The 26,497-nt window shown below is 38.2% G+C and overlaps 2 protein-coding genes across 2 annotated transcripts; one reads left to right on the forward strand and one right to left on the reverse strand.

Annotated features, from left to right (window-relative positions):
- Nucleotides 1–1,328: 1,328 nt before the first annotated feature.
- On the forward strand, nucleotides 1,329–10,967 carry LOC122028883 (copper methylamine oxidase-like). The gene is made up of 12 exons (XM_042587833.1): nucleotides 1,329–1,802; nucleotides 3,730–3,839; nucleotides 3,946–4,251; nucleotides 4,761–4,873; nucleotides 4,973–5,303; nucleotides 5,386–5,601; nucleotides 5,705–5,941; nucleotides 6,809–6,994; nucleotides 7,231–7,371; nucleotides 7,785–8,053; nucleotides 8,282–8,363; nucleotides 10,712–10,967. Exons 1-12 carry the CDS (start codon nucleotides 1,583–1,585, stop codon nucleotides 10,829–10,831), a joined length of 2,331 nt encoding a protein of 776 aa, XP_042443767.1. The 5' UTR covers nucleotides 1,329–1,582; the 3' UTR covers nucleotides 10,832–10,967.
- A 453-nt stretch (nucleotides 10,968–11,420) lies between these two features.
- Nucleotides 11,421–14,747, reverse strand: LOC122028884 (E3 ubiquitin-protein ligase XBAT33-like). The gene is made up of 10 exons (XM_042587834.1): nucleotides 14,398–14,747; nucleotides 13,833–13,892; nucleotides 13,653–13,724; nucleotides 13,362–13,555; nucleotides 12,991–13,151; nucleotides 12,856–12,908; nucleotides 12,731–12,777; nucleotides 12,481–12,624; nucleotides 12,144–12,235; nucleotides 11,421–12,053 (listed from the first exon to the last, which is right to left on the reverse strand). Exons 1-10 carry the CDS (start codon nucleotides 14,572–14,574, stop codon nucleotides 11,716–11,718), a joined length of 1,338 nt encoding a protein of 445 aa, XP_042443768.1. The 5' UTR covers nucleotides 14,575–14,747; the 3' UTR covers nucleotides 11,421–11,715.
- Between the last annotated feature and the right edge of the window lie 11,750 nt (nucleotides 14,748–26,497).

Here is a 26,497-nt window from a genome sequence, read left to right on the forward strand (position 1 = left end):
GAGAGAGCATGATAGGAGAAATTGAGAAAAGAAAAAGTACGATGAGAAAGAAATCGTGTTGAGAAAAAAATGAAGAGAGAAAAAATATAATGAGATATTAAGAGAGAAAGTATGATGAGAGAAAATGAGAGATTGAGAGAGAATGTGTGATGGGAAAAAATAAAGAGAGGAAAGTATGATGAGAGAAAATGAGGAGAGAGAGTGTAATGCAAGAGAATAAAGAAAGAGAAAGTGTGATGAGAGAAAATGTGGAGATAGATTGAGGACGGAGAAAATATGATGAGAAAAATGAAGAGAGAAAATGAGGAGAGAGTGTGTGATGGGAGATAATACAGAGAGAAAATGATATAGAATATGTGGCAATGTGGCAAAAAGGCGAAACCCTCGCCCTCAGGGCCCCCGCCGCACCCTGCCCAGGGTCATAACGAGGGAGGTAAATCACGGTAGCTCGGTGGCAAGTACACAGTGGGCCGAGACTTTTTGCACAGGGATAGGGAATAAATCCCCGTTGCCCTGCGGACTCGAACCCATGTTCTCAGTGGCAAACTTCCACGCCTTTACCAGCCGAGATAACCCTGTGGGGCTAAAAAATGATATAGAATATGTGATGAGAGAGGAGGGGGAGAGAGAAAATATGTTGAGAGAGAAAGTGTGATGATAAAATGAGGAGAGAGAAAGTATGATGAGAAAAATGAGAAGAGAATGAAGAGAGAGAAAATAAGGAGAGAGAATGTGATGGGAGAGAATAAAAATGATATAGAATGCGTGATGAGAGAGAATAAGGAAAGTGAAAATATGTTGAGATAGAATGTGTGATGATAGAATAAGGAGAGAGAAATTCATCTATACTCAAATTTTTTGAGTTTTATTTCAATCAATCAAACATAAAATTTAGGAATGAATTCATTCTCTCATTCTTAATTCCCTAAATTAAACGTAGCCTTAATACTTTTAGAAAAGAGGTTGAAAAATTAAACCTTTTTATTAAGTTGGATAATAAATATTTAAATCGGAGATGGGAATAAGGATAGAGATGAGAATAGAGATTTAATTCCTACCGAATCGGGATGAGGAGTCCCTCATTAGACATCGGGGATGAGGGCGAGAATGTAATTAGGAGACGGAGATTGGATGACAAATCTCGTCCCAGCTCCATTACCATTGCCTGTTTCAAGTGATCCAATGGGAGGAACTGGTTCGGCCGATCATAGTTCCATGTAACTTACCACTGGCGTTAAGTCACCGGCTGGCACCGACACCTGTCCCATCTCTAAACAGCTTGCCCTCTTGCATTCTATAAATTCACGTGAAAAGGGCAGACACCTCTGATCTCCCCGGCCTCGACCTTTCGTATCGCCACCGTCGCTCTCTATCCACCGGCCCATCTTGCAGCAAAAGCCACCAAATCGATCGCCGTCCCTCCTTTCTCCCCAGTGTTCTATACCATCAAAAGGGAAAGGTTAACGGAGAAAGGAGCGAACAGCGGGAGGTGCAGGACAACGGAGGTTTGCTGCATGTCAGATCGTGGCATCGGCGGTGAGGGTTATTACGGAGGATTCGGTGAGCTAGTTAATCCCCTGCAATGGCCACAACTGAGGAAAAAACGGCGCCCTGCTGTGCCCCGCGTCTCCTACCTATCAAACCCGGCGCTTCGGCCGTTGCCTCCAAGGCGGGATGGATAGCGGAGGATGGAACTAAGAGATCCGCTGCCGTAGCAGTAAGCGCCACGACGGCCATGACCTCGCTCATCGACCCTGTCGAGGATATCGAGGATCCGTATGCTGCAAAGGCTTCTGCCAAGGGTATCTATCCTTCGCCCTTTTACTTCCAGTCATCATCTTGTTTATATGCGATGTTTGTATCGTTTTGTATCATGGATCATGTTTTTGTCGGGGTTATCGATGCTATACATTGTTGCCATGCTACTGATCGGACTTTACGAATTTTGGAGGACAGAGGATAAAGACTTTAATGTGGGTAACATAGAAAATAAGTCAAGCACAAAACAAGTTAATCCAATCTTATCTTTGCTGGTTTAGTATGTAATGTTTGCCAAGGCACGCAATGAGATGGGAAAATAATAAAAAAAAAGATGTCTATGATAAGAATCTTGATATAATAAAAATATGGATAAGGCAATGCCTGAAATTTTTTTTTATTGAAAATGGTATTATGGACACATGTTGCTTAACTAATGTTTCGCAAGGTATTTAGGGAAATAGTTAATAAATGTTCTCCTTGATATTGATTTGGTAAAGGAAACTAGCTATTGCCTGACATATACTTTCTCTCCTGCTAGAGTACTGTGGTTGTGAAATTCACCTGCATTTATGCTAGCAATGGATTAGTTTTCCAGCTAGGCACATTGATATAGAACAAGTTGAACAATAAGTACGGAATCTTAGAATTAAAATAATTGTGGATCATTTAATGATCTAGCAAGGAATTTTACCAAAGCATTTAAGTAACGTTATGAGATTGATCAACTTGTTATGTTGTGTCACATGGGTGGTTTGAACCAATCCATTGTTGATTTGCCAAACTCCACAGTATTCATCAAATCCCAGCAGTAATTTTGTTCCCAAGTGAAGATCCACTACTTCACAATGTGAACTTTACAGTAAGTTTTCAAATGCATATTTCAATCAAGATTCAAACCAATTTCAAAATCAAGTGGCCTGACCAGCTCAGATCTGATAAGCCATATGATGCTTCAATGGGCTTGTTTAGTTCAACCTTATAAATTCCTGTACTTTTTTTCATTTTATTCATGCACTTGACCTGAAGCAGCATATGAATCTCTATACTCCAAAATGTCCCATGTCCAGTAAATCAAGGTGTGTTTCTTTTCTGTCTCAAGGCCACAATCAGGTGTTGGTCATGAGTAGAATACATGTAGGTGACCTTGTTGCGCTAGATACCAGGAAGTCAACCAGAGATAAATAGTGGGGGCACCAAACTGTTACCAATCTTGGACAGATATGTTGAAGAGGAGGTTCGAAAAAAAAGAACTTGGATAACCAGCTCCACTATTTTTGTGTTGATTACCACATATATAATCACATAATAGATAAGAAGGCAGGAAGGATGGATAAATGTGAAGGTATAAGCAGGATAAATATGAGCTTCACACTTGCCGTGGATAATGGATAAATCACCACCAGTGGCCTCTTGCTTGATATGGTATCCTCACACCAGCAATGTAGAATAAGAGGGGCTACTCAATACAAATCATCATCCACAATCATAATGAAGAAACCCATTTACAGGGTTCCATTTTACTATCAAAATTCCATATCTTTTAACTTTGCAAAATCTCCTAATTAAATTAAAATTTCGAGTCACTAATCCTATTACTTAAAAAAATCAACTCATTTGGGCCTATAAGCAAATCTAGAGAATTAAGAACTAAAATAAAAGTTAGAGAACAATTAAAAATGTAAAATTGACAATTCAGTTCATTTTAGTGTTGCAGCTTGGTGGGCTAGTTCAATTGTCAAACCTCATAACACATCATGAATCATGATACACAAAGGCTCTTCTCTGGCCTTTGGCGTATCAATTTCTTCATTTCCTGGACTCTTTGTAATGGAGATTGTATTAATTCTCATGACAAAAATTCTGCTCTAGCTTCTATTTTCTATTTCCTATTCATGCTATGTTGAATTTTGCTCTGCACATTCATTAGTCTTGCTTTACTTGATTCTGATGTCTGATGTTTCACACAAGGGACCCCCATAATGATGAGGGCTCAGTCAAGACACCCTCTTGATCCATTATCTGCTGCTGAAATCTCTGTTGCAATAGCAACTGTTAGGGCTGCTGGTGCAACCCCTGAGGTTTGATACTGTACTCTGTTGATGCTTGCCAGACTTTTGCTATAATTTTTTCTTTGTTTGATAAAATTTGATTACTTTTGTGCTACTTAGTATTATCTCATTGCAGGTCAGAGATAGTATGAGGTTTGTTGAAGTTGTTCTATTGGAGCCTGAGAAAAGTATTGTGGCACTAGCTGATGCCTACTTTTTCCCCCCTTTCCAACCATCTCTACTTCCCAGAGCAAAAGGTGCTCCTGTCATCCCAAGCAAGCTTCCTCCTAGGAGGGCTCGGCTTATTGTCTATAACAAAAAGTCAAATGAAACCAGCATCTGGGTTGTTGAACTATCTGAAGTCCATGCTGCTACTCGTGGTGGTCATCATAGAGGGAGAGTCATCTCGTCTGAAGTTGTTCCTGATGTACAGCCTCCCCTGGTATGTGCTCACGCAGAAGTTAATTGTGTTAGTATACATCCATAGAAATAACCAGGTTGAGGGCCTCCTTGGTTTTGTTGTGAACAAAATCTTTGTTCCACCTGAGCATCTAATTTCAGTTTATTTTCCAAATTTGTGTCCAATTATTTTTCTCCCTTTGAAGAAGAAAAGTGCTATTAACTGTTGCATTACTGTAAACATCTTGCTGCTAGTATTTACTGAAGTGTATCAGCTCAGTTCCTTCAGTTGATTGTTTAAATATTTTTATTTTATGTTATTCTCTTAACCTGTTAATGCATACATAAGAGCTACTCTGTTTGATATGTGTAAACAGAAATTGGTTTGGTATGACGACTCTTTTTTGCTAACCAATTATGCAATTTTGACATTTTTAGTCTTCTGGTACCTTCCATTGACACTAGTATTGGCAACAAGCTTGTTCCTCAGTCACTGGTTATGACTTATGAGCACAATATATTTTAATCATTTCTCTTACCTCTTAACTTCAGGATGCTATAGAATATGCGGAATGTGAAGCTGCTGTTAAGAGCTATCCTCCATTCATTGAAGCTATGAGAAAGAGAGGAGTAGATGATATGGATCTTGTAATGGTTGATACATGGTATGCTGTTCTTGTTCTAGTTAAACCTCCTTTTAGTGACCAGCTAGTAGAATTGTTCTTTTATATATGAGTTCTTTATATGGCATTCACATTTGCTAGGTGTGTTGGTTATCATAGTGATGTTGATGCTCCTAGCCGTAGACTTGCAAAACCACTAATTTTTTGCCAAACTGAAAGTGATTGCCCCATGGAGAATGGTTATGCACGTCCTGTTGAAGGCATCTATATTCTTGTTGATATACCGAACAATGTGATAATTGAGTTTGAAGATAGAAAATTAGTACCTCTGCCTCCAGCAGATCCATTGAGAAACTACACGGCGGGAGAAACTCGTGGAGGTGTTGACAGAAGTGATGTGAAACCCCTGCAAATTATTCAGCCTGAGGGGCCAAGTTTCCGCGTAAATGGGTATTTTGTGGAATGGCAAAAGGTATTAAGTCTTTCGTAGCATCTTTTGGTTTAGTCTTTGTGAAATCTATCAAATACAGATTTCTTGCATTTCTGCTTACCAGTGGAGCTTCCGTATTGGTTTCACACCAAGGGAGGGCTTAGTAATGTACTCTGTAGCATATATTGATGGCACTCGGGGTAGGAGACCTATTGCACATAGATTGAGTTTTGTTGAGATGGTAGTTCCATATGGAGATCCAAATGAGCCGCATTACCGCAAGAATGCATTTGATGCTGGTGAAGATGGTCTTGGGAAAAATGCTCACTCTCTTAAAAGGGTAGATTTTCTATTTTTGAAATGTTCGTTTCTGCTTTCATCATCCACCATTTTTTCTTTTTTTTTATTTTCTGTTAATTGTTTAACAACCATTGATGATCCAGGGTTGTGATTGCTTGGGTTACATCAAATACTTTGATGCTCATTTTACTAACTATACTGGCGGTGTTGAGACCATTGAAAATTGTGTCTGTTTGCATGAGGAGGACCATGGAATCTTATGGAAACATCAAGATTGGCGAACAGGCTTAGCAGAAGTTAGGCGATCGAGGAGGTTAACTGTTTCTTTCATATGTACTGTTGCTAACTATGAATATGGTTTTTTCTGGCACTTCTATCAGGTACGTTCCATAAGGAAATATGCTGTATATGTACATTATCTTTTCATGTTTTATTCTATATTTTACTACTTTTGTCTAGAGTAAGTATTTCTGCTAAAAGTTTATTGGAGTCCTAATCAGGTTCATAGTTGTTGTGATGCCTGCCAACCTTTATTGTTGAAATTGAAGTTATTCTTCATTATAGCTATTCTTATTGCATGTTTCTAGCTTCTTTGTCTTAAAATGATATGTTTTGTCGATCATCAATAGTATCTTGAGCAGCAGTTATTACTCATTACTTACCCCTATTCCTCCTTGGTAATTTTCTTCTCTGCCAAGGATCAACATGAAAACATTGTATATACATATGAAAGTATTATATATATTCATTTACAAAAGGCATGTGAGAAAACTAAGGTTTTTTTGCCACTGAGAATGATAGGATTTAGCTATTCCTACTGAGATAGGTGCTTCATTAAAGCTCTTAACAGTACTAAATGACTTCAGGGCTTCTGTTTGTAAAAAGTACATCATTCTAATGCATGTTAAATGAATTTTTTATTTGATTTACATGGTAGTTTGTGATGGATTCATGTGATAACAGGTTTTAGATACAATTCAGGATGAATAAACAGGGAACTAATTGAAAAACGGACTGAAATTTGGTGCAGGATAGCAATGAAGTTCTGCACTTATAGAGATGCAGTGCAGCAGGACGTAGGCTTGCACTGGTCTATTAGAAGAGACAGATTTCTATGGCTATAAAATTAGGTTTTTGGGATTCTGGGGGTTTCTAATTTGAATTTAGGCAGTTTGTTGTCTTATGCATTTGATTTTGCGGTAATTCTGGTCTGTACACCTTAGTCAACTACTGTTACATGAATGCAGGATGGTAAAATTGAAGCTGAAGTAAAATTGACTGGTATATTAAGCTTGGGAGCTTTGCAACCTGGCGAATCTAGAAAATATGGGACAACCATTGCCCCTGGGTTGTATGCACCAGTTCATCAACATTTCTTTGTTGCTCGTATGGATATGGCTGTTGATTGCAAACCTACTGAAGCATTTAATCAGGTTTGTTTTATTGATTGAATTTTCATTTGCATTGCCAAAAATTTATAAGGTTAAATCCCATGTCTAGTAGGTTGCTTAGCACATATGATAGCCAAATCATATCCAAGGAAATACCATATTATTTCATGAACTGTCCATGTACATCCAACATATTGCAAGTCTTTTTCAATTTTTTCCGTGGGGAAGAGGTATTGGTTAATAGTTAACAAGACGGTGCTATATTCTTTTTCCTTTAGGTGGTTGAGGTGAATGTTAAAGTTGAAGAGCCAGGCCAAAACAACATTCATAACAATGCTTTTTATGCTGAAGAAAAGCTTCTAAAATCAGAACTGGAGGCTATGCGGGATTGTGATTCTTTATCTGCACGCCATTGGATTGTAAGGGCCATATTGTTTTCTCACAAGCTTCTCATTCTTCTGATTTTTTTATGTGGATAGTACGACATGTTCATATCAGCCTGTATTACATATTGTATGATCTTATTTTGGTGAAGGACAACATTCTGTATGCAAGCCTTGTTGCCTGATAAGATTGGGGTGTTGAATTAACTTATAGCCTTGTCCCTTCCTAGTCTCCTAGTTGATAATCTCATGATTTACTTTTTTCATCCTTGTATATTGGGTAAGATTGAGTTAGATTGGCCGGTTATTTAGTCATTTCTTATTGCTAATTTTGCAATTCTTGAGCATGTGGTGTATCCCTTAGGTGATATTTTTCTTTTCACCATCCTATCACTTTTTTTTCTTTAAATATAAACAATTTTACTGATAAAACCTTTAATGATTTCCAGATACGGAACACAAGAAATGTAAATCGAACAGGCCAACCTACAGGCTATAAGCTTGTGCCTGGTCTGAATTGCCTCCCATTAGCTGGTCCAGAAGCAAAGTTTTTGAGAAGAGCTGCCTTCTTAAAGCATAATTTATGGGTCACACCTTATAATCGTGATGAGATGTTTCCTGGAGGAGAGTTTCCCAATCAAAATCCACGCGTAAATGAGGGATTGGCAACATGGGTTAAGAAGAATAGGTCCCTTGAGGAAACTGACATCGTCTTATGGTTAGTTTCTTGAACTGTCTCTAAATTTAATACTTCATATAGTCATCTAGTGTATATCCTCATCTGAATACTTGTCATACATGTGCATAGTACTTTTTGACCTGTCTCAGGTTGATTCCCTTAAAACTTTTGAAGCTCGTGTTTCTCAATCATTTTATCCGGGCTTCATCTATCATCCAGTTTTTATTCTTGATCAGTTGTTTTCTTATTCGTGGTCTTCAATTGCAGGTATGTGTTTGGTATCACTCACATACCCAGGTTGGAGGATTGGCCTGTCATGCCTGTGGAAAGGATAGGCTTTATGCTCATGGTATTTTTTGTTCATTTGCATGACTTTAGATCTGTTTTGTTGAGCTGGTATGTTTCCTCCTTGTATGACTGCATAATCATTGTTATATATAGTAATTGGAAATCCTTACTGCAGATGTTCTAAAGATTTGAAGTCCTTAATTCTCACGCCCTATGTGGCTATCAGTCTAATTATTTTAGATTTGCTAAATACCAACCCTGACAATCAACAAGCTTTCCCAACAGTTACAATCTTATTTGAAACCATATTATGGTAGTCTGGCCTGGACCTTGAATTTAATAACAGAATATTATAAAAATAATAAAAAATAATAATTAGAAAATCTGAAATATTAAAATAATAATTAACTACTTTAATCTAATTTAATATGATTTTAAAATTGTTTTAGAGATAAAAAATCAATATGTGAATGATCCTGTCCGAAAGCGGTGAAGATAGCTTGTTGGGGATGTGGCTCAGTTGACAGTGTGAAGACTCCGCTCCACTCTACAAAACCAAGAACGTCAGTGTCGGGCTAGGGAAAGGGTCCCGGCGTTGGCCCTCGCTTAAGTCAGTCACCGAAATAGTAGAAAGACGACAAAGAGAACTGTAATAACAACAGGAGTCTACTCACAAATAACGCATACCTCCGCTGGTGCATGGACCCCTTATATAGTACTCCAATAGCAGACATGCACACTCCTCAAGGCACGTGCACATTTTTCCAATTGTCCTATGAAAAGATATGTCAAAAAAGTGTCTTTGACATCATTCCTTAACAGGGCGTGCAAATTCATGACATGACAGTGGAAGTTTCCGTCGTACGATTTGCTTGTTGACCTTGCCCTACTGTCAACGACACCAACTTCCAAAAGGATACAATGAGCTAACCAAGGGGTCCCACTGTTTGGCCGAGCGGGGGAGCCGCTCGGCCGGGATTCCCTGCCATGTCGATCTCAGTTGTTCTTCTCCATTGTCACTCGGCTCGATAGGTTGTTCCTCGCACTACCGGACATGCGGTCCGGTTGTACTAGCCCTTATAGGGTCGTCCCAGTCGTGAGCATCTAATGTCCTCTCTATAGTCGTCCCGATCGGACGAGCGATCTGCTCAGATGATCCTCCAAGTCGATCAAACCCTTCAGGCCCCCTAGGCTCATTGCCACCAACTCGGCTAACTTTGGTGACCTAACAATTCTATGCCTTTGAGGAGATCAAATCCTCTGTCCCCAGATTCTTGTGTTCCCGTGTCTCATCGTCGATCGAACGGATTAAATCACATTTCAAGGATGTAGTGCACATCACAAGGCTGTTTAACTCATCTGATCGACAATGAGACACGGAGACACAAGAATCTGGGAACAGAGGATTTGATTTCGCCTTTGACCACCTAGACCTCGACCGCCACGTCGGCTACTTGACATACCTTTGACTCGTCCTTGGTGGACTCCCTTTACTACTGCATCAGTGAATATTTTATAGAAAAATTTAGAATATTGTTTATGGGCTTATGCCCAACACATGTGAGCTGAAGAGTTGCACTCAGTACTACCCATGGCCTTGCGGCTTAGTTGTGAGTTGCTGCTAGTGACACAGATGTTAAGAACTTCTGCTTCAAGAAACACAGATGTTAATTTCTTTCATGTTTAATTCAAAGGGCTTGCTAATTACTGTCGCTTGTTTGCCATATCAATGCTAGCTTTGTTATGTTTAATCCTAGTGCAAACACTTGGCAATGTATATTCTGGTCGTCAAATACCGACATGATTGTCAGCAAATGTCCCATATCATATCTAAAATCATACTGACGTGATTATTAGTGAAATTTTCCATATTATAGCCAGAAACAGGTTGAATCTGGAATCATCTGGAAGCAGTCAAACCCAAACAGACTCGTTGATTTCTAGTTATATCAGCATTTTTTTCTTCTTATGAAGCTATAGGAAATTAGTTAGGAGACGTAGCACATGGATTTCGCATGGCATTCTCATTTCTGGTTGTTAACAATCCAGTGATTTCTTGTAGTAGTTTAGTCTTATCTTCTTCCAAGAAGATAAACATATAGAAAATGATAATTTAGCAGAATGTCAACGCTTGATAAATCAACTAACAACTTTAGTTCTTCAGGCACTATTAGTCTCTAAACTTTAATAATTCTGCAAGGTTAGTACACAACTAATCATTGTTCTGGCTACTTGTAGATTGGTATTAAGCAGTATCATATATTTTAAAAAATAAATAAATTCTTACTACATATCCTTCAGTAACTAGTTTTCTTGCCCTTTTAAGATTTCTGACGTCACTTGACAGTTTCAAATATTCTATTAATTGTAAATTTATGCCGTGCTTGACATGTTTTATGTACGCTGCAGCCACATGGTTTCTTTAACTGCTCCCCAGCAGTTGATGTGCCACCAAGCACTAGCGAGATGGAGAAGGATGTTGGATCACCAAAGCTGGCATCCAGCACTGGATTGCTTGCCAAACTTTGAACGAAGATGATTTACTAAAACTTCCTGTGAATTGATATTGACTGGATTGTGTTTGTTTAGTGTTGTGATCGTGTGTGTCGACTACTATTTTGCAAAGACTATGAAAGATGATTTATGGATATATATTTTTGCTCTATTCTCTGATTTATTATTTGAGTTAATATGTAAATATAGCAAATGATTTAGGGCTATTTTCAAATTTAGTTCAAACAAAATATTAAGATTTAGGTTATGCTAAATTTAAGAATAAGTTTAAACTTTGCTATATTTTATAATTAACTCTTAGGTATTTTGAGCTTAATTAGTATTCAGTTCTCTTTGTTATTCACTTTATCTTGCTTTAATTTATCAAGATATGATGATGTCTTGTGGTTGTTGCTGTAGGTTTCTTCTGTGTTATTAATCCTGGTGTTCCCTTTAAGTTTTTTTTTTTGTTATATGTTCTGTTACATTCTGAAATGAAACACAACTCTCAAATGGTTGTGCATAGAGTTTAATTTTGCACCACTTTTTAAATTTTGCCATAGGAAAATAAAATCAGAAAAAATGAAAGAAGATAAAGAAACAACCTTTTCATAAATGAAAATAGTGAATAAAAGCCAAGCACTTTATTATGAATCTGCAAACTAATTTTCACAACATTTTGTTTACATTCGTATAAAAGAATATGCTATTTTGAACTTCTTCACAACTACTAATCCTGATGTTTCTGTATGAATTTGAAATTTACACCCATCTTTAACTCGTCGAGCCTGATTAATTCCTAGCAACTTCAGCAGATCAGATTCATAACAAATGAACTATCAGTACAATTTACATGAAGAAGCAATCAATAATCCACACGCCTTTTTGCAGGCTGCTCCAGTCCAAGCGACGAGTTTCACTTACACATCGAAGCCTGAATGGTTTGGAATTATATATCCATCAACTTCACCACAAACTGCTGGAGGAACTACCTCAAACGGGTTCATACACAACTCAGATCCACAAGCTGTGGCAAATGAATTCTGACAGCGTCCATGAATGAGACCGTGGCACTTGCTGCAGAGGCCAATGTCTTGGCCTGCCTCGATCTCATTTGTCGGCAAGCTTACAAAAGACACAATCCCAGCCCTACAGAGAGGGCATGGGACTGAACCAGGTGGTGCTGACATCTCAGAGTTAATGCTGCTCGTTGAGCAAAGACACAGTGCACATTTTGTGCAGAGTTCATGACCACAGCCTGCCAATCAAGAGAAGAAACTCATCGCACATGGAAGTGACCTACTGTTCTCTTTGATAGAGATTTTTCTTTTTATGTGTGATTGTTTACCTGCAGCAGCTACAGTGCAGGTTCTCTCCAAACAAACAGCACATAGATCACTCTCGTCACAAGAGGAAGTTGAAGAATTCAAACCATTCACTCTGCATGAATGTAAATGCATATCATGCGTCTCCTTATTCTTTCAGATAAAAAATTGTGGTCCAGTGCTTTTAAGAGCACAAGAGGGTTTTCTTTTTATCACTGTTAATATATCTTGGCAAAAGATCTTATTTGTTTGTTTTTACATACAAGTGGAAGGAAATCTAAGAGATTTGGAGAAAATCTTCTACTTCTGAAGTTGAAGATAATTGTTAGATTTGCAGCGGGCTAGTGAATAATTAATTACCTTGCTATTTGCAGGATGCTCATGAGAGGCAAAGGCAAGTAGTTTGATGGAGGAAAAGCAGGAACAGATTGGCTAGAATGGGGTGTTAACAAGGGTATAAGCCGATGAGATCCCCGACTCCTTGCAACATCAACTGGAAGCCACCTGAAAAAATTTATATATACAATGCTGAAAAAAACTATAAAAAAGAAAGAGAAAAAACATCATGAGTTGTTTATTTTAGTTTAGAGAGCATCCTAGAGAGACTTACCCATTGGAATTGATTGTCGATCTGTCTGCTCCTCGAGAAAGAAGGATCTATACATGAACAAAATACTTCCAACCTTAGCCACAATTATAGTTAATGATCTAAGTAAACAGTTTGAGTTAGTTTGCCTGGCAGCACTTGAGGTTTCCACCACATGCAGCATAATGCAAAGGTGTGCTTCCTGTCAAACAAATTGCAGGCTGATTGTTTTAAAAAAATTTCAAGAAGTCCATCTTTTAACAATGTAAAATGAATCTGCAAACCTATTGTCATTGTCGACGATGCACAAGATAGCGTCATGGCTGAGATATTAGCATGTAGATCAAGTAGCAGATGAACGCAATTCGAATGCCCATTTAGAGCAGCAAGGTGGAGGGCGGCTATACCACCATTTGCTGCCTTGTTAATGAACCTTGTGAGTGCTCTATGAGAAACAAAGAGGACATGTTGATTAACACAAACCAAACTTAAAGCTGAATATTCAGATTAGGTCAAAAAATGATTCTAAATGATCTAATTGCAACCTCAAATTCATGAGATACTCTGAAAGTGATCGACTTTTAGCAAAAAAAAAAAAAAAAGAGGCTCGAATTCTACTTGTTTATGTTGGTCAGGAATTTAATCAAACACTTACAGTGGATCACAATGTTTTGCTGACAGAGACTTGTGCTGATCTCCCACTTGTTCAACCACTGAGGAATTGGTTATTGCAGAAAGAGGAAAACCAGGATAAACATCTGCAGCCAGTAATCTAATGCATCGAGCGTGTCCACCAGCAGCTGCAAAGTGAAGTGCCGTTCTACCATTTAAGAACTCCGCTTTTGATACCTTTTTCGGACCCCCCCCCCCAAAAAAAAATCATGACTCTAAAAAATCAGCAATTGAGGATGGAAGAGAACATGAATCAATGCTTACTAACACATACATTGCATCTGTACAGTAGTAGAGTCTGCACTACCTCCCATCGACCACTGCAGCATGCTTCCATCAATGGAGTCTATTTATTTATTTATTTATTTTTGAGAAAAGAAATAAGAAAACAGTAATCAGTAAGTCTTGTTAAAGTGGGCTAACAATTGGTAACGCAGTGGTTAACGATGCTCACTTGGCCACAAATGTTCCTCAAGTTCAAGTCTGCTCCCTTCTCCAGCAACATCATCACAATCTGGAATATAGAATAAAGTAACTCTCTCTGTATATATATCAAATTACTCGAAGGCACAAATCGTCTGTTGTACAATCCTATATCGATATTGATCTATCTCATGGTAATCATTCCATGGTAGAATCAAGGAGTCATCTTTCTCCAGTTTTTGAAAGAGAAGAAAAAGTATTGGGAAACAAAAAAAAACTTGTTTGCAGAACACCAGATTTTGGAACTTAAATAACTATTTCCACAAAAGAAGAAAGATTTAGTCTGTTCCCCATCCGAAATCCAACAACTCACTCCTAAAATTGCAAAAGATTTTACTAAGCCACTACTCAGAAAAGGATCAATTTTATATTACAAGTCTTCCTTTTGCCTAATCATCATAATCGGATCTATTTCTTCACATATTTTGCTCTGTCGTTCTGTTCGCCAAAATTTTCACTCCTAGAATTTTTTATGAATTGTTTTTACCAGGAAATATAAATCAAAAGAGACCAATTAATATAAAGGAAGACATCACCTCAGTATGGCCTGAGGCGGCGGCGGCATGCAACGGCGAGCTGAGACCTGCGAACGTCGAATATCTAGCGAGGCCAGGATTCATCTCCACCAGCTTCTGCGCCTCAATTACGTCGCCGTCCTTCGCCGCCGTCACCAACCTTTCCCCGGCTGCCGAGCACCCCAGCAAGTTCCCCATCACCCACCCTTTAGTTTACTCTCCTAGAATAAACAAGATAAACAGGTGGAGAACGAGACAGAAAAGGAAGATTCTCCGGGGCGTTATTATTAGAATGTAGAATATTGCATCTCGGGCGATCCACCAACACTTGCGGAATTAAGCAAACGCCAGGTGAATCGAGAGGAGCCAATGAGAAAGGAAGGAGAGAGGGGTACGCAAAGATTAATATAACATGGATGTTGTCCCTACGCAATAAAAATCTGATTTAGCTTCACCACTCCGATCATTGATCCGCGTAGCTGTTCCTGGTATACGCGTGCACTTTGGGATTGGAAGCAGCAGTTGTTTCAGTTGATCTGACACAGACAAAATGGCTGATGTCTAAGTGATGCTTGCTTGATTGACTACATGAACGAATGCGATGTGTCGGCCAACCAGATGTTTTGACTAGTTGCCTCTGTTGGATTTCTTGCACGATTCCTTTTGTGTGGGCGTAAATGGGCCTGTCTAACCTACAATTTGGATTGAATTGGAAATTTTCCAATCCGCTCCGGTCGAAGACGGGTTTGCCTACCCATCGCTCTCCTCTTTTGACAACAATAGTATTTCATCTTGCTTTCATCTTCATTTTCTGCTTTTTCTTTTTCTTTTTTCCTTTACAAAAGGTATTATCTTTATGTTTAATTGCTCTCGAGGATAACTAACTGTTTCACGGCATTCTTTCCCATTTTTTTTGTGTGTTTTATTTATGAACAATAAATAAAATGAATCAATATATATATCAAATTATATATTATTATTATCTATCTGGTTATCCACAAATAAAATTTTCGGTTTATTTTTAAAAATAAGCATGCCCCACATTTAATTTAACAAATCATCCTTTGTACGCCCCTTTAATAAAAACATCAATTAGATGTTATATCATATATTTTATCCTCAGAATATCTTTACTCTTAGTAATATTGACAATTATTAACTAGTTGCTATAAAAAAAAAAATTAAAGTTCTTTTGATAAGTTAAGATAATTTTAATAAAATTTAAATAATTTTGATAAATTGCTAAAAATATATTTTAATATAATAATATTCTATATATAATAATTTTAATTAGAATGAAATATTAGCACCTATAATAGCTGATATACTTTATAGTAATTAGTCCTAGTTATTATAATAGTGCTGAAAATATTTTTTTTAAATAAAAATATATAATGAAATGTTTATTAATGATTTTTATTTAAGGTTACTCATTTTATGAATGAGTGATGATTTGTTGGCAATTTTTTATGCGTTCGAACAAGATACTTTATGTTCCAATCTTTGATCAAATTGACAAAAAAAAAAAAAAATGCTTATCTGGTTTCCTGTATGTGTGCCAATTCAGTTCGGATTCTTTGGACCAGTTTCCCTTGGACCATCCTTGGACCACAAAACTTCATTTAAAAGGCTATCACGTGCATTGTGCGTGCACGTGGAAACACAACTCATGCAACAAAGCGCCCAAACGCGAAGCCCTAACCTCTCACCATCTTCCACCTCCGCAATCCACCGGCGCCATCTTCCACCTCGCCCAATCACTAACTTCTCGCCATCTTCCACCTCCGCTGTCTGTCGGCGCCATCTTCCACCTCGCCCAAGCCCTAACCTCTCGCCATCTTCCACCTCCGCTGTCCACCGCCGCCATCGTCCAACTCGCCCACAAATTTCAGAGCCCTAACCCCTCCCCGACGGCCTCCAACGTCCCCGACTCACGCAGAGACCCACCGCGATCCGACGACGATGACCATCCCTGCCCACGACCGACGACGGCCCAAGCTTTGTCGTCGTTTCTGCGTGAGTTCAACTATTGGTGTGAACAACTTTGAGCTTTCCTTTAATTCTTCCCTATTTAATAGTTTGAGTTCCAGATTTACAATTTCCCCAAACCAAAAGGTAGATCACCAATCTTAACGCAGAAACCAAAAGGCAGATTATTATAACTTGAACAAATTGAAAATTATTACAGAAAATAGAACATAGTTACAATTTTAGTTCATTTTAATATTAAATTTGTTCATTTTAATTCCCCAGCATGTAAGCACACTGTTGGTTCATCTGTCGATGTGAGCAACTTTTAGCTTTCTTTTTCATCTAATGTACTTAACTACGTGTTTCAGAGCTTATTTCAAAGTGGAACAGATTGGACTTTGAAGTTATAATAATTGCTTAGGCATAATAACAGATTGGAACTTTGAAGTTATAAATAAGCTTATTTCTTTGATGTTGATGTTGAAGTTAAAAGAACATATTAGAACTTGATGATTGGAAATAATTTGAATTCAGAGTGCAACACTAGTTCAAGGCATAATATTGTTGAAGACATTAGGCATAATAACTTTGAATTATGCATTGAACTAGTATTGCACTCTGAATTCAAATTCAACATCAAGTACCAATCTGTACTCAACATTAAGTTACTTATGGCATCAACTTTAAATTATAACTTTGAGCTTATTTTTTTTAAAATTTATTTAGCATACAATCTATGAACATTAAATAATATTTGGACTTAAGTAATTCTTGTTTGCTTAATAGGTTGGTATTTCATGGCATCATCAAGTTACAACTCCATTGACAATACAAAATTTGAACATGTACCATGCAGGGACTGCAGACAAAGAACATTGGTATGTGTTTCTAGATCGAGCAAAAATCCCGGAAGGAGGTATTATTGATGTGGGTAGCATGACTGGCAAAAGTGGGTGGTAGCCGATACTTTATCTGATGAAGACAACAACGAAATATGTCGTGGAAGGTTAGGAAGAATAGAGTCAAAGTTAGGAAGTGAACCCATTTCTTCTCGTGGACATAATCTAGGAAATTCAAATGTACCATCAGTGGTTTGGATATTAGTTATAGTGAATCTGACACTTTTGGCTGTTTACCTTATTACTTTGTTGGTTCGGTCTTGTTAATTAGTGTTGAGTAATATTGTTGTTGTAATATGACGGATTAACTGTTTGTAAGAACCAGCTGAAGGCTAATTGATTTATTAGTTCAGGTGGTTAATTAGTGTTGACTAATGTTGGTATTATAATGTCATAGGATATTTAGTTTTTTTTTTGTTAAAAGGATGTTGTGGAACATGTTATATAATGGTTTGAAAATTTTGTAATGATTTATTCTATGTTGTTCTTCTTTCGGGATTTAGTTCTCATCTCTGTAATGTTCATCAAGGGTTGATTGGTTCGCTTGTGTTGCAATGATGTCCGTGTGATGCTTGATGCCCACGATTTTGTTTGATGTAAGCTTGTGTTGCAATGGTTGCTTGCTCAATCACAGCTCGAGAGTCAACATACTTGGAAGCATCAAGCAGGACAAACTCTCTTATAGAATCAAAACTGCCGTACAACAAGCTCTTCGCCTCACCAAGTGCAACATTCAACTGACCGACAACATTTGAGATCAACTGATGCTGCTTGCACTTGTTTCCAGAGTTGTGCCAAAATGTGTTTTTCTTCTTGGATCCATCTATGGAGAATATAGTGAACATGCACTCCAGATTGTCGATGTTGGAGGTACTAGTTGTCGATGTTGGAGGTACTAGTTGTATTCAATGGCTTGTTTACTCTTGAGAATGATTTATCAATTTGTAGTTCACCAGAATAGTGACCAGGTAAGGCTGCAACTTTCCCAGTCGAATGAAGGTTGTTCTTTGGCTTCATTATCGGATCTAGTAGAAAGTTTTGAGGGACTTTGTCTACCTTTGCTATTCCTGGTTACTTGCTCTCCATGGGAATTGTACAGAAAAGAGATCGACTCGAATAGTTCTTTAGATGAGCCAGCCTTCAAACTAGAACTCTTGCTCATCCTATTTGCTTCAGTGCTAGATGGATAAACTGTCGACTTCTTCCCTGCTGAAGCAATTGCTTTGGCTTCAAATTTTCTTGGTTTCTGGGTAGTACAAGACTCAAGTTTCTCACAAGAAGCACTAGGAATGCCCCCATTTCCTTAAACTGGTTTATCAGTTGGTGCCACACCTACTGATGGAACATTGCACGACACATCGGGTTCATCATTCACAATGGCTAGAGGAAGCGGGCATGAGTGGGGAACCTCAGAAAATCTATAAATGATCTCAAAATCCTCAACCAGATTACCTGAATGGTTTTTGCTGTTTAACTCGCTTTGCCGGCAGTCAATGGTTATTGTAGATCTAGAACAAGGCTGTTTACCATCTGCACTATGTTGAAGGATTGTTCCATGCACAAAGATAATGATCAACCATTAGAGTAGACATTAAAATAACTCACATTCAATCTGAACACCTCATGAATACTTATTCCATTTATAGAGTTAAATTTGTCATTTTCTAGAAAGTCAAAAGATGAAGTTGTCAATCTTCAGAAACTAACAAGATTTTTCAAACAAATAGTAGACACATCTCCACTGCCAAAAAAAGAGGAAGCTTTAAATGTTAAATATATAGTTCAATCTCAGTGTTGTCTTCCATTTTCGATGTGGATCTATAGTAACAAGCATGAGGACCAGTTGGACAAAATCCAAATGACTCATAAAGCATTTGGAACCTGTCAAGAAAGAAAATTATATCAATAAATTAACTAGCATTTCAAGTGCACATATAAATAAACATAGACACATATGAGATCGTTGATGTCTAAGGGGAGGAGGCTGCAGGAGGTAGTCTAGCAAATTGCACAAATGGGAATTGCACCTATAACAATAAACAACTGTAAACTATTAAACAAATAAGCTAAAAGACTAAATAGAAAAGGAAAATGCATGTTCTTTGAACAACAAAGGCAAAGAAAGTTTGAATAACAATAATGCTTGGAGCCAACCCGCAAAATCTCAAGAAAAAATCAATCAGATCTGCAATGACAAGAACAATGTAACAGCTGGATGGGAGATGTCAAAACTTTCTACCAATAATGCTGGAGGAAGCAGGAATATGGATAATGCTAAAAAGGATAGTGTATGTTCCTGGGACAGTAAAGAGAAAGGAAATAGTGACAATGATTGTTTGATTCAAGCGGCAAAACCTCAAAGGAAATGAAAGGGAAGTGGTGGTTTACAGAATAACTATGGGAAGAATTTTAACCAACAAAGAGATATTGATGGGACTACTCAAAGTAATTGGGGAAGAGGAAGAGGTCGAGATGGCTCAAAGGGAAGTGGTGGTTTTAATGAAGTTTATAATGAGCAAACAGATGTTGGATCCATTAAATATCAAAGCTATCAAAACAAGCTTACCAACATAACCAATAAAACCTTATCAACTTCTGATCAAAACAAATCATAGTTTTTTATTCAAAAGAGACAGTGTTTCTATAACTAAAATCCAACAATCAATAAGTAGTATCTATTATAAATTTCAATCAGAATTAAAGAAATTTATGATAACTAAGATGTATATATACCTGAGAAAGTTGTGATGCCAATAATGGTGGAAATTGAGTCTCAGTCATATTGAAACTACCAACAGAGCTACCAATTGTTGGCACAGAATTTATAGGCTAAAACAAAAAATTAAAATACAATCTTAGATAGTTAAAACATAAATTATCTTAGATTAACATAAATAAAACAAATACCAACTTGATGAATGATCCGGTCACATTGTATGCTGGCCACGCTGGAAATACTTTGATCTACACCCTGTGTTATAAAAAAAATAGAATGATTTAAGTAATTCGAATTTAACAACTAATAATACCAAATAAACAAAATTTGTGAAGTTATGGAATAGAAACCATTACAATTGTTAAAACTTGGTTTGTTTTCCTCACTGTTTTTCTTTTCCTTGAAATCTTCTCTAACCCACCTTCAACCTCTTACCTGCCACCGTTTTTTTCTTCATTTTAATCCCTTTCACTTCAATAGAGTTCCTTTCACCATAATCAAATTCCCAGGATGCTTGGCTCACGTTTGATTGTTGGACATTTGATTCAGTACCTTGTAACTTATCATCCACTATCTTACACAAGCTCAACATAGCATCTTTAACAAACATGTAAGTGTCATCCTTTTCTGTTGCCTTGGTAACCAATTGAACATTCAACCCACACAACTCTTTATAACGCATGTTTTGAAGTACTTTTGGATCCAAACTAGCATTGTTGGCCATTGAATCATTAACTCCAAAATATCAAATTTTTGCTTTTCTTGTCCACCTTTTCAATACATAATCACTCGGGATCTTTATGATTTTTTCCACGTAAATATTTTCAGAATATGAGAACACAAAATTTCAGCAAATTTATATTTTCTACAGCTACACTCAATTTTTTCACACTTCTTATCAAGTGTAACTATATGATGATTTTTCTTTTTGTGAGGAGTAACTTTATATGTTGTAAATATATCAACATCCTCACAAATTTCTAGATTAGAATCATGAGATAAGCACTACTCTTGTTGAAAACACTTGTATACCTCAGGAGTATAAATTTCACTAGCATGCTTTAAAATCTCAATTGGAAACATTAAATAGGGAACAATTATATTTGATTTGAAATCAGCTTTTAATTCCTCATATCGACGATCATCAAGAAGTCTTTGGAAGTGACTGAAGAAGTCTAAAAACTTGTGTTTATAAGTGACATACTTTTTCACAATACTATTCATGCTCTCACTTCTTTGGGTTGTAGTCATATCCTCATAAAACATTTGTCGTCCATATACTAAAGCCCATTTTTCCTTGATGTTGTACATGCGCCTCAACCAATCATTGTCTTCAAGTGCATACTTGGCTAACATCATGTTCCATGCTGAAATAAAATCTTCCTCTTTATCAAAATCATATATACATGAGGCAACAACTTTAGCAAAGTCTCTAAACATAGAAAAAACTCCATTCAAATGTATGACAACATTTTGATAAATATGCCAAATGCATAAACGATGATGTGTTTCAGGCCATCTGGAAGCTAACGCCTTTGCCATTGCTGCATCTTGATCTGTAAAAATAGTAGTTGGCTTTTTCTCACTCATAGCTCTAGTAAATGTATCAAATAACCACTCAAAAGTCAAATTGGTTTCATCATATAATAAAGCGGCACCAAAAAGTATGGATTGTTTATGATGATTAACACCTACAAACAATGCAATTAGCTGACCTTCATTGTTCTTTCTGTAGGTTGTTAAAACAAACAACATCTCCAAAATTAGCATAATCAGCTCTCATCTTAGCATCAGACCAAAAAATATTAGTAATCAAATCATCTTCATCAACTTGGATAGCATAAAAAAATTAGGATCATCGAACTGCATTTTCTGCAGATATTCCAATACACCCCCTGTATCCCCAACTCTCATATTTATTGTTCTTTTATATCGCAAGTAGTTTTTATAATCCTCAGGAATAAATCTTAAATGTTGGTGCAGCGGGAACCGACAAGAGGGGGGTGAATTGCCTGTAAATCAAACTATACCCTCCTCAAGCAATTTCAACTCTAAAATAAATGCAACTATATTGAGAATAAAATAATCAAAGAAATAGACACACAAATTTAACCTGGTTACAACCAAGAGGGTTGTTAATCCAGGGCGATGAAAGGCTCAGTAAGAAAACTCCTTCTCTGAAGGCGGAGAAGCCTTTTACACTTTGAAAGCACAGAAGTTGTAGAAGATGAATTACAGAGTTGGTTTTTCGTATGAAATCGTTGTTCACTAAAGCTGCCCGAGACCCTCTTTATATAGGGGTTCTCGAGCTTATCAGATCACCTGATCCTTCAGGATCAGGTTTGACTCGAGAGGGATCGGTCGACCGATCCCCAAGTTCGGTCGACCGAACTTGCTGTACCTGCCCAGTCTTCCGTCCAGGTGCAGTCTTTGAGGATGAGCTTTTGTTCAATCGACCGATCCTTATGTTCGGTCGACCGATCAGCCAACGGTCTCCAGCTGAGTTGGCCCGATCAGTTTGCTCGACTAAGTCTGTGGATTAACTTTGGTTCGGTCGACCGATCAGGAGGTTCGGTCGACCGATCAGCTTTACCAACGGTCAGCTTCTGACGTGGCTTCTGGCATGGCATTGGCGGTTTGCTGCTGATTGACTTCGGTTAATGAAGGGTTCGGTCGACCGAACCGTTGACAAGTCAACTTCCAGTTGACTTGCTCCGGTTCAGCTCCTTGGGTGATTGCGGCCATCCGGAATAGGGCTCACCCGACCTCAGTTCCCGGCCTTCTCCTCGAGCAGGCTTCCGTCCGGCTTCTCGTCCCTCGAACGCCGCGCACATTCTACTCGCTCCACCGGAGTACTCTTCCACAGCTCTCTCGTCCTTCGGACGCACCGAGCCCGTCGGCTCCCTTCCCGTGCCGTCCTTCTCGCTAGCCGCGTCTTCCGCTCGACTTCCTGCGCTCCTAAGTTCCTGCACACTCAGACACAGGGTTCAGACACAACGCATGACTTAACTAACTTGGTTGATCACATCAAAACTACCACGGGGTCCAACAATCTCCCCCTTTTTGATGTGCATCAACCCAAGTTCAAGTTAGGGTAAAACAGACACAAAAAGTAATTTTAAAGAAAAATTACTAAAATAGCATTTTAAGCATAAGTTTTGCAAAAAAAAAATTACAACACTATTTAGAAAAATATTAAAAATTTAAACTTTTAAATTTTCTTTTAAATTTCCTAACTCCCCCTAAACTTGTACTTTTTTCTCCCCCTTTGATCACAGCAAAAACGGGGAAGCAAGTTCTTAAGATATCAAAAAGAATTTAAAAAAATCTAAGTTAAAAAGAATTTTCAAAAAGAATTTCTAAGTTAAAAAAAATCTATTTTCTAAGTTAACAAAAATTAAAAAAAATCCAAAACTTAGAAAGGTAAAAAAAAATGTTTGTGTACTTTCAAAGCATTTTAATTTTACTTTTAATATTTTTTAGAAAGTTAATTAAACATTTTGTTTCAATATTTCAGCTTCCAGGTCGTGGTGAGGCACTATGTCTTCTTGGTTATTAGAACAACAACCGCTTCCTTAGACAAAGCCTTCATAAGGAAAATGTTTAATTTTCTCTCTATAAAGCTTTTAATTTTAAGAGCTTAGTTTAGCACAGATTTTGGAACCCAATAAAGGTTCCTTCCTATAGGATTAGTCAAAAACTTAGGGGGTATATAATTCTTAGAAATTTTCCTAAGTTGACCCTAATGTTTCCTTATATACCAGTTTAATTTTCCATAAATTTTAAGTTTTGATTCTGGAAAAACATTTATCTTTAAGCATGCATCAGATTTCAATTTTTCAATTTCTAATTTTAAATTTTCATTTTCTGATTTCAAATTTTCATTTTCTTTTTCTAATTTATCTAATTCTTTAGAAAGAGCTTTAATAAATTTAAAAGATTGAGTTGGAGTTAGATTGCGTACTTTGCTTACCTGGTCTGGTGACGCTCCCCCTTCACTGTTGTTTTCTTCTTCTGATGATTCCCCCCCTTCATCAATGCTCATTTCTGAGCTAGATGTTTCTTCTAGCTGATGGTTGGCCATCAGTGCTAGTCCTGCAAATTCTTCGACTTCTGACTCGGAGGATGAAGAGTCATCCCATGTCGCCTTCAAATTTTTGTGCTAGGGTCGAGCTAGCTTCTTGCTTCTTTCCTTATCTTTCTATTTGCTCTTCAATTTTGGGCAATCATCCTTGATGTGCCCTTCTTCATTGCAATTGTACCACCGGACTGTCCTTCCTTTTTGATGACGTTTACTTGACTGCGATCTAAACTTGTTAGATTTAAAAAACTTATTAAAACATCTTACCATTAACGCAGCTTCGTTTTGTCGATTGACGCTTCGGAGTCGGGATCGTCCTTTTCAGCTCATAAGGTAATGTTAAGGTTCGACTTCTCTACTGGTTTTTCTCCAAGTCGAGACTCGTGAAGTTCGAAAGTTGAAAACAAGTTTTCTAAACTACTTACCTCAAAGTCCTTAGAGATGTAGTAAGCATCTACTAAGGACGCCCATTCTGAATTCCTTGGGAAGGCATTGAGCGCGTATCTGATGGAATCCCGGTTGGTTACTTCTTCTCTAAGGTTCGTTAGTTGCGTTATCAGCTCCTTGATTCTCACTTGGAGTTGCGCTACCTTCTCGCCGTTGTTCATCCGGAGGTTTGTTAGTTGTGTCCGGAGGATGTCGCGCCGCGCCAGCTTCGCTTCAGAGGTACCTTCGTAAAACTCCAGGAATTTCTCCCAGAGATCTTTTGCTGAATTGTAGCTTCCGATCCGGCTTACCTCCTGAGGTGGCAAAATGCTGAGGAGGTGGAATTCAGCTTTTCCGTTGGCGACGAAATCAGCTTGCTCCTTCTTGCTCCATGTGTTTTCTTCTTTGTCTTTAGGAGCTGCAAAACCATATTTCATAGTAATTAAAATATCAAAATCTGTTTTAAAGAGTACCTCCATTTTTCGCTTCCATGTAGCGAAATCTCCGTCGAACTTCGGGGGATGAATGTTCGCGCCGGCCATTGTCTTGATCGTAGTACTTCAGTTGGCGGTTAGTCCTTCTGAGGCGATCATGCTCTGATACCACTTGTTAGTGCAGCGGGGACCGGCAAGAGGGGGGTGAATTGCCTGCAAATCAAACTATACTCTCCTCAAGCAATTTCAACTCTAAAATAAATGCAACTATATTGAGAATAAAATAATCAAAGAAATAGACACACAAATTTAACCTGGTTACAACTAAGAGGGTTGTTAATCCAGGGCGATGAAAGGCTCAGTAAGAAAACTCCTTCTCTGAAGGCGGAGAAGCCTTTTACACTTTGAAAGCACAGAAGTTGTAGAAGATGAATTACAGAGTTGGTTTTTCATATGAAATAGTTGTTCACTAAAGCTGCCCGAGACCCTCTTTATATAGGGGCTCTCGAGCTTATCAGATTACCTGATCCTTCGCGATCAGGTTTGACTCGAGAGGGATCGGTTGACCGATCCCCAGGTTCGGTCGACCGAACCTGCTGTACCTGCCCAGTCTTCCGTCCAGGTGCAGTCTCTGAGGATGAGCTTTTGTTCGGTCGACCGATCCTTATGTTCGGTCGACCGATCGGCCAACGGTCTCCAGCTGAGTTGGCCCGATCAGTTTGCTCGACTAAGTCTGTGGATTAACTTTGGTTCGGTCGACCGATCAGGAGGTTCGGTCGACCGATCAGCTTTACCAACGGTCAGCTTCTGACGTGGCTTCTGACGTGGCATTGGCGGTTGGCTGCTGATTGACTTCGGTTAATGAAGGGTTCGGTCGACCGATCAATAGGTTCGGTCGACCGAACCGTTGACAAGTCAAATTCCAATTGACTTACTCCGGTTCGGCTCCTTGGGTGATTGCGGCCATCCGGAATATGGCTCACCCGAACCCAGTTCCCGGCCTTCTCCTCGAGCAGGCTTCCGTCCGGCTTCTCGTCCCTTGAACGCCGCGCACGTTCTTCTCGCTCCACCGGAGTACTCTTCCGCAGCTCTCTCGTCCTTCGGACGTCTCCCTTCCTGTGCCGTCCTTCTCGCTAGCTGCGTCTTCCGCTAGACTTCCTGCGCTCCTAAGTTCCTGCACACTCAGACACAGGGTTCAGACACAACGCAGGACCTAACTAACTTGGTTGATCACATCAAAACTACCACGGGGTCCAACATTAAATTCTCCCTCCCACCTACTTGCCTCACCATAAGATCATAAGATGTTTTTGGGGGGATTCCCACATCACTTGCCATCTCAATCTGTATCGCTGCAGAAGAAGATATATTCCTATGACTTCTATAAAGGTGTGTTTTGTTTGGACTTGAAAGATAATGATTATGCTCTTTAACAAACTGCACCATAGTAAACTTGCTTTTTTCCGATTACAAATCTTCATTTTAGCCTCACAACCAAACTTTGTTTTATCACGACTTGCTTTGACATAAAGATCTCGTTTGTCTTTTTCTCTTTTACCTTGGGCACAACAATAAAAAATCCTATCAAGTAATT

Source organism: Zingiber officinale, chromosome 10B, assembly GCF_018446385.1.
Source record: "Zingiber officinale cultivar Zhangliang chromosome 10B, Zo_v1.1, whole genome shotgun sequence".
Lineage (NCBI taxonomy): Eukaryota > Viridiplantae > Streptophyta > Magnoliopsida > Zingiberales > Zingiberaceae > Zingiber > Zingiber officinale.

Bases quoted from the DNA above. Each gene is read 5' to 3' on its own strand.
- LOC122028883 (XM_042587833.1), top strand. From the start codon at position 1,583: ATGGCCACAACTGAGGAAAAAACGGCGCCCTGCTGTGCCCCGCGTCTC. The intron at 4,252-4,760 runs GTATGTGCTCAC...TCTTAACTTCAG, and splicing joins CTGATGTACAGCCTCCCCTG to GATGCTATAGAATATGCGGA. The intron at 8,054-8,281 runs GTTAGTTTCTTG...CTTCAATTGCAG, and splicing joins GAAACTGACATCGTCTTATG to GTATGTGTTTGGTATCACTC.
- LOC122028884 (XM_042587834.1), bottom strand. From the start codon at position 14,574: ATGGGGAACTTGCTGGGGTGCTCGGCAGCCGGGGAAAGGTTGGTGACG. The intron at 12,909-12,990 runs GTTTGCAGATTC...TTTGTTTGACAG, and splicing joins ATCGTCGACAATGACAATAG to GAAGCACACCTTTGCATTAT. The intron at 12,625-12,730 runs GTAAGTCTCTCT...AAATTTTTTCAG, and splicing joins TCGACAATCAATTCCAATGG to GTGGCTTCCAGTTGATGTTG.